Raw genomic sequence first — 13,984 nt, 5'->3', positions numbered from 1 at the left:
ACACAGCCCAGTGCAATAGCCCAGGAATGCCTTTGGTTGCCTCTGGATCAAACAGGACAATACAACAGTGTTGACATTTGCCTGCCTTTTTTCTCCTGGAACGGACTAATATCTGGATTCTGACCTTCTACAAAGTGAACCGATACATTAATATCAATCACAGCTCACAGATGTCAAACAATATGCCTCAAGCTAGTATAAGCTGCTGGAAGACATCACCATTATTGATTCACAGGCAAGCCAGCTCCCGTTTCTTGCATTGGCTGAGACAGCATATATGGTGAGGATGCAGGTGAACAGATGTGAGGAGCATTTTGAAGCAGGGAGTGAGAGGAGTGGAGTGGTTTGCTTTCAAATCTCATGTTAGTACTGGGTTGATTTCAACAACTTTATAGCATTATCTCAACAACTGTTGAATGGGTTATTGTGAAATTTTGCATTTTTGGTCCCCAGATGGGAGACCTTGACATTTTTGGAAACACTGCTCGGTGGACTACCTTGAAATATGGTAAAAATTCTGATGTCTCTTGCAGAATGTGTAGTGACAACATTGGCTATTCCTTAACTTGATTAACAACAGATTAACAATGATTATTGACCAAACATTCCCATCAGCCTCAACTGTTCTTGGTGTTTGGTGCTAATTAGCAATGGTCAACATACTAACACATGGAAACAAAATGGTGAGCATGCTAAACATCAGCATTTAGCATTGTCATCGTGAGCATTTCAGTATGCTGACGTTAGTTTTCTTCATCAAAGCAGTGCTGCAAAGCTGCTGGTGTGTCTGTAGACGCTTAACCTTGTTTTAAAGATAGACTACAAAAACTATTCAGTTATCATATGCATTATTACAGTAAAAGAAGCCAACATTTGACTGTTAAGCGACAGGACACAAATTCTAGACTCCACTGTTAAATGCTTTGCACACCCATCCATTCATTCATCTACACCAGTCTTGTCAAGGTGGCAGCACTTACTACCCTGCAACTAAACATAAACATACAGGTCTTTTTCAGCTGTTTTAACAAATGAACATTGCTGTTTTTCTGAAAACGATGGTCATTTATATGCCTGTAGATGCGATCCCTCTGTGTCAGTGTGTTTCCCTTCCCTGTATCTCCTGTTTGTCTCCCCCTGTGTGTGTTTGTTTTCCAGGGCGTGGCCATCTAGTTATCTCCTCCTACCTGAGTTTCCCTCCACTCAATCAAGCACTCCTGACTTCAATCTGGTTCATTACCTCACCTGACTCCTGCTGCATTTATACCCGGGTCCTTCACTTCAGTCTTTGTCAGATCATCCGTTTGCCTGCATGGTATTCTAGCGCATGACTCCTAGCTTTTTGAAACCCTCTCCATTAGCTGGCTAACTTTGTCTCTCCTCCTAACCCAGATGCCAGTACCTCACCTTTGCTTGCCTGCCATACCCTGGAGATCTGTTCTTCGAAGTTTTGACTCAAGGCTGAGTCCACCTTTTGTTGGAAGCCTGCCTGCTCCTTTGTCAAGTGTTTCTGTTTTTTTTCTTCAATAAACCTTTCTTATCATTCCGAGTTCTGCATTTTGGCTCCTTTTCCGTTTGTGAATCGTAACATGACCTTCTTCTATAATATTGGCATGTCAATAATATGTAAATATGGGTTATTTTAAGCAATTTGAACCAATGACCAGTGTTGGTACTTTTGTGGTGAAGGCTGTTTCAGACATTCAGTATTCAGTCTCTCAACCTTAACCCTAACCTTCTTCTCCTGTCACAATTTCCCAGACAGTCAGTAGATTTTAACTGATGAGCATCTGGTCATGGGACTCATTGTTTTTCCTTGCCACTGTCGCCTGCTGGCTCATGGTGGGAATTGTTGGGTCTCTCTCTGTAAATACAATAATATAAGGAGTACAGTCTAGACCTGCTCGACATGAAAAGTGCCTTGAAATAACTTCTGTTGTTGAGTTGTTGGCGCTATATAAATAAATTAATCGAATTGTCTAACATGTAGAACTTTGCTTCTCAGATATTCTCATCTATCACATGTAATTTACAGTTTTATAAGCCACCCATCATCAAGTAATTGTATCTACAGCAGAGACTTGTTTTACATCTGAAAGTGGTTTAAAATATGGACTTTCTGACCAAATATTATGAAGAGAATAGTTTATATTAATAATCCCTACTGGATGATTGTTAATGGGTCTTGGAAGACAGAGAAAGTGACAAAGTGAGTGCTAACATGACAGCGTAAACACAACATCCATCACTTCTGCAGCTTTAAATATGGCTCCAACTCTACAGTGACGCCTCAGTCAGGATGCTGAGTCAGACTGAGTGTCTGGGTGAACTGTCAACTGTTTACTGCCACTGTCTGACTGTGTTTATGTGCATGTGTCTGTGTTTCTGTTAGTGTGTCTTTGTGCATGTTAGGTGGCTTCCCTGTGGTCTATGGGTGTGTATGAGTAATGAAGTGTTTATTACTTGTCTTTATGTGGGCAACTGTTCACATGCTTCACGTGTATTTTTCGAGCTACCATGACAGCATGTGCACTGTCCTGGAGAGCGCATTTTTGTGCTGGCATTGCAGTTAATTCATTTGAATTAATGGAATATACCAAAAAGTTCATATTGTTTTCTGTTTATGTTATGGTATGCTTAAGGTTTGGCTATTAAAACAACCAACGGCCAATCCCAGTTCCAGATCTCTGAATCAACGGCAGTGTTCTCTGATTTGTTCAGTGATCCAAATAGTGATTGAACAACTAAGCAGGAATCACATATGCAGTGACAATGATCCCTCACTGGCTTCCCAAGGAACAATGAAAACTCTCTAAGATGGAGTGCCGGGCCAAACAGGGACTGAACCCCTGAGTTGTGTCATATTGAGGCAACACAGAGTTACGCATATTGAGTAATTTCACCTCTACTTTCTTTGTGTTTGTGTACAGTATGTAATTATGTGTATATGCAACTATTTGTGACTACTGCTTTTTTACATAAAAGTTCACAGTGAATAGGTTAATGGGTGTACTTAAAGTACATAGAAATGACAAAGGAATGGGGAGCTCTAAGCACCAGGAGAAACTTCTGGTTCCCAGAAAACAAATAATATGTGATACAGAGAGAGCATGGAAAGGGAGGAGGACTGAGAGAAAGTAAGGAGAGCAGAAGAAGAGAGATCCAGTGGGGGAGAAAGATGTTGGCCTCTTCCTGCAGAGAAACACACTTCTCTGTAATTAGGGTCAACAGCATGAGGTCAGCTCAGTTCTAAGTGTGTGGGTGAGTGTTCACCCAGATACTAAAAGTCAAAAAGAATAAGAGGGGAGTGAGTGTTTAACAAAGAATAAAAATAACATTTCACAGGCCAGAAAGGCAGGAATAACTACTGACCAGGGGAAAACTCCTTTCAATGCCACATTTGTCTTCAAAATCTCCCAAAACTTTTCTTTTATTTTCTTATCTCTTTCTCTTTCCATCTCTCCTTCCCTCCGTCCTCTGGAGCAATTTCACTAATTCTCTCCACCACTCCCCGTCTCCACTGTTACTCTTGCTTTCAACCACACACAAACAGGACACATACACACAGAAACCTGGGTGTGCGGACACACACACATACAGATACACATATGCACTCTTACACACATATTCAGACAGACTCCTGGTCAGGTGAAACTGGAGCCTGGAGTTTTGTATGAATGGAGCTCGTTGTCTGTCTGCCACAGCTGTGTAATCACACTGATGAAGGGTTTGTTTTACACACACACACACACACACACACACACAACACATGAACATAAATATAGTATATATAGACAAATTTGTGTCTGCACATGCTGATTTGACGTTCCAGTTATACACGCACGCACACACACACACACACACACAGACATGCACACACAGAGATATATAGAGTTAGCTAATTGTGTGTGATGTAATCTTGGGTGGTCTATAGGCTCTTGGTGGCCTCTACATATTGGTCAGTGAGACCAAGCCTGCTCTGCCCAGACTCCATCCACATACTGAAGATCACATTTAGAACCATAATCATCACATGCAGTATTTATCTGACATATTCTTGGAAACTAAATGTTTCTCTTCGGTAGATCAAAAGAGAAAATCCTGATTTTTTTTTTTTTTTTTTTTTCAAAAGACCAGAAGAAGCAGCAGGGTAGCATGTGTTTTTACAGTAGTTCACAAGTTGACATGGTCACATACCAACTTACCTGGAAGACCGATTGTCAACTTTAAGAAGCTACTTAGTGCTTATTTCAGTAAGTATTCATGGAAGCACTACAGAGTAACAATCTTTCCTTTTATCCAAATAACAAAATTGTTATAACCAAATTACAAAGTTTCGTATTTACATGACATTTGAGAAATTAGTTTACTGTATAAATCCACTGAATGCACGCAAAACGTACGGAATGTAACACAAATGTCTTTGGCTTAGCATCAAACGGAGCAGATCTCAGTCAAATGGGGTTTAAAACAAGCAGATGCAGGGGAAGTGATCTCAACACAGGGCAGGTCCAAAAGTAGGAGTGTTGCACCTATTATTACATGTTATCTGTTTAAACGTGGTGTTTCTATCTTGTGATGACTCCCATGACTCCAGTGGATTAAAAGGTACCATTGTGTTGGGCTGGGTAGGAGTGGACAGTTTACCTCCTCCACAGGGAGCTCCTCAGTCCTCTTATATAACTCTGAGCATAATGTATCATATCTGGAAGCTATGTCTTTTATCAGATTTTGATTTTCTAACGTAGGTTGATAAGTTAACTATCCAATATCACTTGTCAGACAAGGGATAAGGATGAGTATTTCCAGGGCCCACAGAACTGGTCTCTTTATTAACAAAAGTAAAACAGAGGAGAAATGGGATGAGATTAGCGTAAGGTACAGTGATGTAAAAAGACTTACCGTGATATCCTTGCCAGCCCAGTTACACTCCTCCCTCCAGTCGACCGGGGCAGGCCAGTAGATCTGAAACACATTCATTAATTATCTGGATTAATCTACTATTTTACAGTAGTTAAAAAACAAAAAAGTGTTTGTCCTCTCTAAATTAATAATGTTTGAGACACCAAGAGGTCAGGAAAAATAAAGGTTTTCACCTCCCCTCCTTCAATCTCTCCATACTGTTGAACCCACGTCCCTTCTTCCTCTCCCTCACTTGTCCTTTCCTATCTGCTTCTTTCTCCTCTATCTTTACTTCTTTGTCCTCCCTTCTCAACCTCTTCCTAACCCACATCATTGGAAAACAGCTCCAGCTATGGTGAATCTGCACACCAAGGTCATAAATCAAACTCAACGCTGTACCTAAAACCAACAGAGGTTTCACATCTAACGCACCAAACGTGTAATTTACTCCAAACAGCTGTGGACAGATGTTTGTAGTAGGCTGTATTCTGCTAGTATAGCTGTGGGTTTTTTGTGTCTTTATACATTTAAGCATTTCTGTCGGTGTGTATTTCTGTGTAAGTCTATTATGTACTGTAATGTGTATATTCAAGTCTGCACAAGCGTGCTTCTGCAACTTAAAACATAGGCATCCAAAGGCTTCAGTCGCAATATTTCATTTTAGATATTAATCACAACATTTTTTTGGATAAATGCTCTCTTTTCATCTTTGTCCATCCCTTTGATTTTCTACCTTTCTCTATTAATCCCACATTTTTCTTTCTTCCTCTCTTACCCGTGAGGCCACTGACTTGAGTAGTCTCATATGTGCAGGGATATGATTCAGTCAAGTTCAAAGGGGCATGTTCATAAAATGTATCCACACCTTTGAATATTTCTCCTTCTGCAGCACTTTTAGGTTTACATGAAAACAAACTCATGACGCATCTGTGGCCTGACTTTGATAACAGCAGTAATTAATGTTTCTTAGGAATCAGACAATATGGCGCTGGTTGCAAATAAGAGCAACTTCCTGATTTCTATTCCTTGCCTGCGTAATGTCTTTGATCTGGTTTGTAATTGACACAAATTAAGTGATAAAGTAATTTCATGATACATGAGGTACATGAGGTTGCCAATGAGAGGACAACTGGGCTAAGTATAGGTATAGGATTATGTAATACAGTGTATGAAAAATACAGTAATTATAATACTGCTTTATGTTAATAGACTACAGTTCATGTTGTGTTTTTATAAGTGTTGAAACCTCAGAAACAATACACATATTTTACAGTTATAGAACTTCTTCAATTGATGGAATTCCTGAACAACCTTATGTTCCTGCTTGGCGATGTTGTCCAATGAGAGAGACAGCAGGAAGTTCTTGGCCCCGACAAATAGACGGCCTCTTTCTTCATCCAACAGCAGGGCACTGAAGCAGCAGGAGCGCTCCAGTTCAAATCGACGCACTCCATGGAACTGCTGCAGTTCTGAAAATGCACAAATACACAGCATTATGGAGGGTGGCACCTCTCAATCTGCCTTCTGTTGTAACCGATATACTGATGGCATCCAAAAGTTTAACAACACACAACAGCTTCTAGTTTATGGCTTTGAAAATATTACTGTAATAATGGTCATCCACAACTTCCACACAGCAGTGTGTGAACGTGCATGAGACTTTGTGTGTACATATGTGTGTGTGTATCAGTGTTTTATAAGTAGTCTAGAGACCTTTAGTTAATTTGAGATAGGCAGAGCTTTGGTCAATCATCAAACTGTTATTATTATAACTTAACAACAACATCTCTGTGACTGTGTTGGAACAAACAAGCAGAACATGCCCTCTTCCTGTTGCAACATGCAAATTCTGAAAAGCTATTTAAACTTACGCTGTGTTGACCATTAACCATATGCTTACTTTTTGTTTTAAAGTTAATATGTAACAATAAACAATGACCTAAGAGAGACTTTGTGATCAAAGAATCTAAACAACCTCAAGTCATCAGAGTCATCAGATCCAAATCAGTTAGTTGGCCACCGCACTGCAACAAGTCATGTGGTCGATAAAGAAGATTACCATTTAATTATAGTGTTTAAATATCATTTCTGAGCTGTGTCCTAAGGCCAGTGACTTGTGAATAGTCAGGACAAAATCCTCTGACAGTAATGACACTATATTGGTTTCAATGGAAAAACTGAGTGTCTTTGCTGTTTCCAAACTGGCAAGAACAAATTCTGGGGGAATCATGCCCAGGAAAATTCAGCTTGTATTTGTAAACTTAAGCTATAATAGTTACCCCAAGCCAGTGGAAAAAAACTGTGCTCTTGGCCTAAGAAGCTGAAGAAATAAAGGGACTGCGTCCTCCCCTGCTGGCCCAGATTAGACCAAGAGCTTAAGAAGGAAAAGACCAAGGCCTTCTTTGCTTCAACATTAAAATGGCTTTATTAGTCTTCCATTGTTCTAATGTGAATTTATAAGTTTAATTAAGACTCTGACACCACCCAACAGCCGCCTGCATGACATCAGGGACTTAAATTCTACTGCTCATGTTTTATATTAATGTGTCATTTTCAGCAAACGTGAATTACTCATTTCAACCATACTGTGGTGACAATTAAATCTTGGGCCCAGAGAGGACATATACTAGATTAAAAATGGCACATACTTGAGCCTTTTGTCTGATAAGTGTTTTTTAAAAAGAAGTTTTAAATGAATCCAAATGTGTTTGTGTTGGTTAGTACACTGTCTCTTATGTCTCTCCTCTTTTAGTATGTATAGTTCATGTTATTTTTCAAAACAAAGAACAAACTTCTCAAGTAACCCATAAATTTACTAAGTCCTTGAGTTAAGTCCTTGAGACTTTGAATAATCAAAAGTCTACAACAACTGTAGTTGTTCTGTGAGGCTGTATGGTCTCTGCACACACTGTGATATCATTCTTTGACTTCCTGTCTACACTGGAAATAGGAATGCTTCTTCTGTCAAGCTGTGATATTTAGCCCACAAACATATAGGGCTTACAGTATGGAAAATGATGTTTGTTAAAGCAGCTAAAAACAAAAAAATTGGACTAACATTTATAATGTTATTAGTAACGTTATTGTTATAATAACAACTTATATGAGGGCAGTATTTTTCGTAATGTTACAAAGTTTGCACCAGGGTTCTTACCTCTGGAACAGAAACAGTTTCAATTTAGCTCTCTAATTAGTTGCAGCTACATCACACATTAACATGTTTAGTGAACAACGCTGGATATGTCAGGATTATGACATGCTAACAACAATATTTTAGCATGATAATGTTCTTACATTTATCATGTTATTCTAAAATGCTAACACTACCATGCTATCATGCTAACAATTTGTTGGGCAAACAGACCAACTGGCTGACCTCTGGAACTTGAATCTCAATGTGAGGAGTTTTCTCAATGACCACCAACTTGCATATTTTCCTGCTTATAATATTGTAATATATAATATTTTCCTGCTTATAACATTGCTTATTATGACTGACAGTATTTGATTGGACACTGTATATTATCCCAAAGTAAAACTGTTCATCAGCCAGATGCAACTGAATACTCAGCAGTATTGAGTAACTGCTGTTCATTGTGTTCTGCTGCCTCCTGGCTAAATAAAATCAGAAGTTATTTCAGTGATGTATGAGGTTGTCAGGATCTCTTTTAGTCCTTCATGTGTCAACCAAAACTAAAATATTCTGCTACCTTCCCAACCTGTCTGCTACATGTTACCTTCAGCTGAAATTAAAGGGAGCACATATCTCAACTGGGCAGATGGCCTTCAGTGAGCCTCACGTCCTTGGCAAGTTAGATCAAGCTGTAATTGCCAGCTTTCAATGATGGAACACATCCCTGGTTTATGTGGTTGAGTTGGGCATTGAGCTGCGTTCCTCTAACTTACAATACCCAAGATGAAACACAAAATCTGTGTATGTGTGTGTGTGCGTGCATCTGTTTGTGTATGAGTGTGGCTGTGAATCACAGCTACCACAAATTGCACCTGGCTACTGTTCAGGACTGTTTACTTTGAAAAACGGATATGGCTAGCTAGAAAGTGCTTGTGTGTGTGAGTGTGCGTCCACAGAATAAAGTATGCATTTGTAAGTATTGTGGGCAGTGGCGTTGACAAAGACTCACACATGGATGCCTGCATCAACAAACCACCACACATGAATCAAATTTCCCTCCTTTAGACAGAAATTCTTCAACATTCCTCCTCAAAGCTTTAGTTCTTACCTTTATATGAGAGCTTCATGCGTGGTGAGGATGAGGAGGAGGAAGAGGACTGTGAAGATGAAGAGGAAGTGCGGGTCATGGTGCTGGAGGAAGCATGGGCAGCGGCTAGACCCAGCAGAAGCAGAGAGCTGCAGGTGACCATCATGGCCACCATCATCATCATCATGGTCATCATCTTGGTGAGATTAGAATTTTCTTTTGACTGAAAATCTGAGTCAATGAAATTAATTTACTGTGGTTTTTAGCTGGATTTTGGCCTATTTTTGCCTCAGAGTCCACTTACCATAAATGCCCAATATTTGTCTTACTTTGTACTGGTTTTGTTAATGTCCTGTTTTAGTTCTGATTCAGAGCAATACCAAATAGATAGTCCACTCGTCTTTGGACTGATTTGTTTTGAGTTTAGTTCTTTTGGCAAGGACTCAGGATCAGCCTCACAAGCCCTAAACAGATTCTCTTGCTGTTTGCTTTAGCAGGGCTTCAGTCTTCCTTTTAAGTTCTTAATATTCAGTGTAATCTTTATGACGTCCTCCTTGTTTCTTCAGAGTTAGATCCACTGCTCCTCCCGGGAAGGGCGACCAAGTTCACCTCTCACATCCAAAACGGGACAAAAACGTCAGACATGGGAATAGAGGCCTAAAAATAGAGAGAGAAAAGAAGAGCGGATTTAGAAATGGACACTACAAGCATATGTGTGCTTGTGCCAGGGATGCCCCTGCGCACACACACACACACACACACACACACACACACTGGCGTCTGAGGTATATTTAGTCAGAGCCAGATTGATGCCCCTGCCAGGCTGTTTTAATGCCAGCCTCCATTGTGGCAACAACACTATAATCTCTTCACATTACAGCAAGACTCAGGGAGAGTATCCAAAACACACACAGACACACACACAGAGACACACACACAGAGACTATGGTGATGAAGACTGTGTGTGTGTGTGATAGAGATATGCCATGCCCACTGCCAAGCCATGCACAATCTCTGTATGTCTGTGACACTGCCAACTCAGAGCGGCTTCCCTCACTTTTTCTCTCTCTCTCTCTCTCTCTCTCTATCTCTCTCTCTCTCACTCTCTCTCTCCTGCTTGCTCACACTCTCTCTTGTTCCTTGCACACTGGCAGAGTGTGTCACCAGATGAGACCCCTTCATTGCTGGGGACTAATGAGCTGACAGTGACATGGATGAATATGTGAATGGATGAGTGCATCGTTGCTTAACAGAAAGTAACTTGTGAGAGAGATGGGCAAAATAAAGTGAAAGACTGTTGGCCTTGGCAGTGAGATTTTGGTGTCAATATTGAATTACACAGTAATAGATAGAAATTACATTATTCAAAGTCTCACAATGTTGTTTTTTTAATAATCTGGTTTAGACATGGCCTCTATAATCTCTGTTTCTGAGTGTATGGGGACTTGCTGTCAATTGAGCATGGTCAGGGAGTGCAGAAAAGAATCTCTATAAAGTTATTAGAGAACTGGAGTTGAAATTTAAAGTGACAGATTTGTTATTGTTTCAGGAAAAATCCCCAATAACTTGGTGTCTCGGTTGTAAGTGTGTTGTTGTAAACCACAGCCCCGCCACAGCAGGAGCAGTAATGAGGTCACTGGTTTATAAACTTACATGTATATGAACACTGTGTTGTAAAAAATGTGCACAAGACACACACCTCTCTTTCAGTACTTTGGACTCTGCGGTCAGCTGGAACAATAAAGCCTTTCAGGAGAAACAGTCTCCTTTATTATATTACACCTCACAGTTGGCACTCAGTCAGTAATAGGCAGACAGTCTGCTTTTCTCCCTTTTCACTTTCAATCTGTTTCTTCTCCACCATCTAACAATTACCACTGTCACTCTGTATTCCTCTCTGTAAAATCCCTTCTTGTGTCTTGGAGTGAAATCAGCTGCTTGGCCAATATTAGGCTTAACTCCGCTCTGAAAGCCAGACTTGATCTGTCTGTCAATGACTGGGGCAGTACAAGGTATAAAATTATTATCTTTCTTAATATGGAATTTCTCAACTAAGAAGCTTCAGAATTCTTAAGATGATCTGCATGCACAAAATTGGACCAACAGCAAGCTAAATTTGGTAGACTTTGGTGCACGCCAAAGCTCAAGTGATCTCCCAGATCAGCCAAAGTATTCACCCCTTCTCCAAATCTTGAAGCCCTATATGGGCCCAGACACAATGTGCATTTGGACTTCTGGTGACAGGCTTGCACTAACACCCTGCTGCTCTTTTCCCAACTCAGCTGGTAAACTGTTACACTACATGTTAATGTGACATCTGTAACAAAATGTAACACAATGCAGCTCCAAATGGTGTCCCTCAAGATGCCATACATTTACTTTGTTCATCACAATAAAAATATATTTTGTGCATGCGTAATGGCAGTAAATTAGGCATATTTTAATGGGAGTAACTCTTTCTTGATTTCTTGACTTGGACATGGTGACTGATGACCAAAGGTAAGGTTTGGCGAACACCTCCAATTTAGATATCTATGGTCAGTGAGGATGACTGACTGGTGTGTAGTTTGCATGCGGGCTAAAGCATGGTGGATTTTCAATTAAATTCCCAGAAATTCACCTCAGTCATTTTAGGCTGGCACATCTTTTCAATTTTGGAATTTCCGCAGTACTGCAGAAACCTGCAGTGATCTTGAGGGACACCATTTGGAGCTGCATTGTGTTACATTTTGTTACAGATGTCACATTAACATGTAGTGTAACAGTACTTTTTATGCACACATGTGCATACTGAAATACACAAAGACGAGAACGTACACACAAACCCTGCACTCACAGACCCGTCCAGGCTGTTGGCACAAAGTTTTATGAATAATGGAGCTACTGAGGCGTGGAGACAGGAGAGCTCTCATAAGCTCATGGCTCCCAGGCCACAACACAACAGGACAGAGCTGGACAGGAACATAAACTCCCACATAACCTGCAGTATGTAAACACACAGAGATACACACACACACACTCTGGAATGGACAAAAGCACATATACAAGCCTTGAAGAGTGCACAACCTGCCATCCTCTGCCACAACCCACTATTTCAGGAGAGCACAAGGAGGTGCTGTGAGGTGTGAATTGTGAGAGCTAATTTTATACCTCTGGTCTGCAAAATTCAGCAGGAAACTTCATATTTCTTTGAGTCAGCAATAAAGAAGTGGTTTCATGTGCAAAACATATTAGTAAATTGTGTTTCTGTGTCTGAGGCAAGAGAAAGAAGGCAAAACTGTGTCTGTACTCAAGGTGCAAAGACGCTGCAGTATTTCAAGGAAAGGGACGTCAGTGCTTGCATCAGCTGCAGCTCCGTGACACACAAACAGAAACACACTCACACACAACTCACGTCACAGTCCCTGGGAATGACAAGGGCAGCAGAGAAGCCCTTACACTCCTGTCGGCTGCTATAAAAGGAACGAGCGTCCCATTGTTCCTCTGAGTCTCCCCGAGCTCTCTGTGTGTGCGTCTCAGTGTGTATGTGTGTGTGTGTGTGTGTGTGTGTGTCTTCTAGATCTGCCATCATGGATTAAAGAGAGCATAATTGTTCCTCGCACATCCTGGTCTCATCCCAGAGCCTGAGTGGGCACACACACACAAACACACACACTTGTACATTCATATACATGCGTCCATATATACACACACAAACTTCTGCTTCAACACTTAAATCTGCACACACACACACACACACACATGCAATACACAAACTCCTTGCATGTTCCATAATGCATCTTAATAAAAAAGCCATTGGACCCAACTGACACTTGCATTCAGTTCAGCATCAATAGACACAGAGCAGTGGCATGCCAAGAGGGAGTGGATTAAAAATAAAGAGAAAGACAGAGAGGGAGAGATTCTTGATGGTGGGGGGGGCAAGCCGTCCTGTCAAAAACCACCCTAAATAGAGACAGGCAGACAAAGCGGTCCGCCTTCAGGGTGAGACAGGCTTTTCAGAGTGAGGTTAGAGTGCAATCCTACAGTACAGCATGCAGTAATGAGTGAATGGATATCAGCAGTTTAACCTGTAGCCCTCCACTACCACAGGTTATAGGAGAAGAAGGAGAGGGTCTAATAGAGAGAACGCCGCAGAGGAAGATAGAAAAGGAGACAAGGACAGAAAGTAAGGGGATGAAAAGGCCAAATAAGCTACAAGGAAAAGAGAAAGACAAAGGGAGGGATGATATGAAGGCAAGGAGGGGTGGGAGTGGCACTTGGGAGAAAATGAAGGAGGCAAGAGAGGTAAAGTGAGATAGTGAGAGGGAGAAAAAGGGAGAGAAGAGAATATTAAGAAAGAGATCATAGGAAAAAGCACAAAAAGGAAGAGAGTGAGAGATGGAGAAAGAAACTGGATGGAGCATTAGGAAAAGGTGAACGAAGGAGGGAGGAAAAGGGGAGAAACAGGAAGGTAGAAGAAGGGAAGGAAAGGAGGAGTAAGAGAAAGAGGAAAAGAGAGAGGGAGGACAAAGATGTAGAAGAGGAGGAGGGAGAAGGGGGGCGGATCAAGATTCAGACGTTACACTGCTGTAGCCCTGCAGCCTGGCTACATGCATACAGTCCCATGGAAAAAGAGAATGCAACGGAGGGAGGCAGCGAGGGATGGAGAAGAAAATGAGCGAGGCGAGAGGTGATGGAGAGAAAGGAGCCAATTGTTTTGTCTGCAGGGAAAAAAATAGTTTCCCTGGCCTGTGACCAACAAGTCTAAGCCTCCCTGTGATGGAGAAATGAAAGGAGGGAGGGATGGATAGATGGAGGGATGAAGAGGAAGAATGAGGTAGAGGGGGTGAGGAGGAGGGAGGGCTCACAGCTTTACAGAG

The 13,984-nt window shown here is 41.1% G+C and overlaps 1 protein-coding gene across 2 annotated transcripts in view; it reads right to left on the bottom strand.

The window, feature by feature from the left end:
* The window catches only part of sema3b (sema domain, immunoglobulin domain (Ig), short basic domain, secreted, (semaphorin) 3B), a 75,884-nt gene that overhangs the window by 17,790 nt on the left and 44,110 nt on the right, over positions 1-13,984 (bottom strand). For both annotated transcript variants that reach the window (XM_018689013.2, XM_018689010.2), the window contains exons 2-4: positions 9,144-9,779; positions 6,214-6,371; positions 4,903-4,965 (exon numbers count right to left, since the gene is read on the bottom strand). In XM_018689013.2, the coding sequence (XP_018544529.1) occupies positions 4,903-4,965; positions 6,214-6,371; positions 9,144-9,318 (396 nt within the window). In that variant the 5' untranslated portion in view covers positions 9,319-9,779. The remainder of the gene's footprint in view (positions 1-4,902; positions 4,966-6,213; positions 6,372-9,143; positions 9,780-13,984) is intronic.

This window comes from Lates calcarifer, linkage group LG6, assembly GCF_001640805.2.
Source record: "Lates calcarifer isolate ASB-BC8 linkage group LG6, TLL_Latcal_v3, whole genome shotgun sequence".
NCBI classification, from domain to species: domain Eukaryota; kingdom Metazoa; phylum Chordata; class Actinopteri; family Centropomidae; genus Lates; species Lates calcarifer.
Note: the sequence above shows the minus strand (reverse complement) of the source record. Positions and strands in the feature narration are given on the sequence as shown.